The sequence below is a fragment of the Xiphophorus hellerii genome, chromosome 6, assembly GCF_003331165.1.
Source record: "Xiphophorus hellerii strain 12219 chromosome 6, Xiphophorus_hellerii-4.1, whole genome shotgun sequence".
In the NCBI taxonomy this organism is placed as follows: domain Eukaryota; kingdom Metazoa; phylum Chordata; class Actinopteri; order Cyprinodontiformes; family Poeciliidae; genus Xiphophorus; species Xiphophorus hellerii.
Window position 1 is genome coordinate 27765917 of NC_045677.1, and position 3479 is coordinate 27769395.

Sequence of the window (3479 nt, forward strand, 5' to 3'; positions counted from 1 at the left end):
CCGAGGGGAGCTGCCAGTAAACAAATAGAAAATCTCACACAAGAGCAAATGAACTCATGCTGCATCTCACACACTTTATGTGTGTTATCACTCTGATCAGTGACTCAGGTTGAGGTCAAACAATAAAACAGTCAGGTGTGTTTACAGGTAAACCAATAGGCTTTGAGAGTAAATAGGTTACTAAATATTTATGCAAATGTCACCAAAAATGTATAAGTTTTGTGTCTGAAGCTTTAAAAGGATTCAGAATGGCTGACATTAAATCACACCTTTCTTACCAAAATATTTTATTTTCTCTAAATACCAGAATAATTTGATATTTATTATAACTTTCTTGCAGTCACTACATTTATTTGGTAGAAGAGACTTTCTAACTCTTGGTTTGCTGGGATTTTGGCTGATTCCTCCAGGAAAAAACAGGAGAAACAGAGTAAAGTTTGTCGTCTGTTACCTACACATATGGAGAGTCATGACCCCTTTAAACAACGGATGAATTCGATACCAAAAGACAAACCTGACATGTGGAGGTCATAACTTTCCTCCTGGTTGATTTCTTCAGATTCGTCCATGATGTCACATGAGAGGCAGTTTGTTTGTCTTTAATACGTCAATATCTTGGATAAAATGCTTTCCAAAAGTTTAAGTAAATAGAAATTATTTTGATCATCCTAACTAATCTTATTTAATGTTAGATAGAGGGAGAAAAAAGTCATCTACCTTTTTGTACAGTGCTTGGAAGCATCTGATTTAACTGTATATTATATAACAGAGTGGATACTCAACAGGTAAAACGTTTAGAGGGATTTAAAGATGCTGACGATGTTTAAAGGAGTTCCAGCTTAAGTCCAAAGGTTTAAACATGCCAGGAGTTTCTCAACTTTAGATAACATGTTTGGTTTCACTTTTAGTTACACACTGATTACACAACTCCTTTATTTTATTCTGATATTACATCTAAATGCTTATCAGATTGAAGGTTAAAACTGAATATTACAATTGCCATTAAAGATTGGCTGCTTTACACTCTATGACAAATATTAATACTTAATTTGATTGTAATGGACTAAAGTTTGTAGTTCAAGAAGAACTCTTGGTGGAGTTTGGGGAACATTTCATTTCAGCTATTTTATGGTTTGTGACAGAATTTTCCAAAAATCTAAATTTCTTTGAAATTGAAAACATGATAAAAACAACTTACTGGACAAATTGAGGTTGTCATGCAGAGTCATGTTAATGATTAACAGACGTTTCCTTGTATGAGGCTATAAAGGTTAAACTCCGATGGGTGCAACCTGTAAAGCCTGGATAACTCAGCAGCTGCTCTTTTCTCTCATATTTCTTTAACTCCTCCCCTTCATGCCTGAGATCTAAAAGTACAAGAGATTTTCAGATAGTCACTATAACTGAGAGACCAAATGGAGCAGAAAGAAGATCAGCTGGGCAGAGAAAGCTTCTCCTGTTCGATCTGTCTGGATCTATTCAGGGATCCAGTGATTATTCCCTGTGGACACAGCTACTGTATGAACTGTATTAAAAATCTCTGGGACCAAGAGGATCAGAGAGGAATCCACAGCTGCCCTCAGTGCAGGAAGACCTTCACACCGAGACCTGATCTTGGGAAGAACATCTTGTTAGCAGCTTTAGTGGAACAGCTGAAGAAGACTGGACTCCAAGACGCTGCTGATCACCGTTATACTGGACATGAAGACATGGCCTGTGATTTCTGTACTGGAAGAAAACTGAAAGCCATCAAGTCCTGTTTAGTCTGTCTGGCCTCTTACTGTGAGAAACACCTTCAGCCTCATTATGATTCAGCTACATTTAAGAAACACAAGCTGGTGGAGCCGTCCAAGAACCTCCAGGAGAACATCTGCTCTAAGCATGATGAGGTGATGAAGATGTTCTGCCGCACTGATCAGAAGTGTATTTGTTATCTCTGCTCTGTGGATGAACATAAAGGCCATGACACAGTGTCAGCTGCAGCAGAAAGGACTGAGAGGCAGAGAAAGCTGGAGGAGAGACGAGGAAACATCCAGCAGAGAATCCAGGACAGAGAGAAAGATGTGAAGCTGCTTCAACAGGAGGTGGAGGCCATCAATCACTCTGCTGATAAAACAGTGGAGGACAGTGAGAAGATCTTCACTGAGCTGATCCGTCTCCTCCAGAAAAGAAGCTCTGATGTGAAGCAGCAGATCAGATCCCAGCAGGAAACTGAAGTGAGTCGAGTCAAAGATGTTCAGGAGAAGCTGGAGCAGGAGATCACTGAGCTGAAGAGGAAAGACGCTGAGCTGGAGCAGCTCTCACACACAGAGGATCACAACCAGTTTCTCCTCAACTACCCCTCACTGCCAGCACTCAGTGAGTCTACACACTCATCCAGCATCAACATCCGTCCTCTGAGACACTTTGAGGACGTGGCAGCAGCTGTGTCAGAGCTCAGAGATAAACTACAGGACGTCCTGAGAGACTCATGGACAAACATCTCACTGATGGTCACTGGGGTGGATGTTCTACTGTCAGGACCAGAACCAAAGAGCAGAGCTGATTTCTTAAAATATTCACGTGAAATCACACTGGATTCAAACACAGCACAAAGATACCTGATTCTGTCAGAAAACAACAGGAAGGCAACCGTGGTGGATCAACCTCAGTCTTATTCCAGTCACCCAGACAGATTCACTGATTACTGTCAGGTTCTGAGTAGAGAGAGTCTCACTGGACGTTGTTACTGGGAGGTGGAGTGGAGCGAGACACATGTTTACATAGCAGTCTCATACCAGAACATCATCAGAGCAGGCAAGGGGTGTGAGTGTAATTTTGCACGTAATGACAGATCTTGGGCTTTAGATTGTTCTCAAAATGGTTTTACCTTTTGGCACAACAACATCTCAACCTCCATCTCAGGTCCAGTTTCCTCCAGAGTCGGAGTGTACCTGGATCACAGAGCAGGTATTCTGTCCTTCTACAGCGTCTCTAAATCCATGACTCTGATCCACAGAGTCCAGACCAGATTCACTGAGCCGCTGCTGGCTGGCTTTAGGTTTTATTACAGTGGACACAGAGCAGAGTTCTGCAAGCTTAGAAAGAATGAACTCTAGGTTCAGACTCTTGTCTTGAATTTCTATTCTCTGACTTTTTTATTCATTCTTGGTGTTGTATCTCTTACCTGTGACCTTTTTCACTGAAATAGTTTATCATCATTATAAGTAGTTGAAGAAGTGAAACCAGCTCTTTGAGTCTGTCCTGTTTTGATCAAATTCGAGATGCTGTTGCTGCTCAGCTGCTCATTCTGCTGTTTGTGGGCTTAATGTTGGCGCACAAGACGTAACCGACAGAACCCGGTTAAAGGATTTTCAAAATAAAAGATCCTCTAGACTCAACACATAAAACGGAAGTATTTAATTATTTCTTGGGCGGCTCAGTACCAATTGGTCCATGGACCGGTATCAGTCCACGGCCCAGGGGTTGGGGACCACTGC

The 3479-nt window shown here is 41.5% G+C and overlaps 1 protein-coding gene across 1 annotated transcript; it reads left to right on the forward strand.

Annotated features, from left to right (window-relative positions):
• The first annotated feature begins 1392 nt into the window (after positions 1–1392).
• On the forward strand, positions 1393–3380 carry LOC116722028 (tripartite motif-containing protein 16-like). Its single transcript, XM_032566109.1, has one exon. The coding sequence runs from the start codon at positions 1416–1418 to the stop codon at positions 3096–3098; it is 1683 nt and encodes a 560-aa protein (XP_032422000.1). The 5' UTR covers positions 1393–1415; the 3' UTR covers positions 3099–3380.
• The last annotated feature ends 99 nt before the right edge of the window (positions 3381–3479 follow it).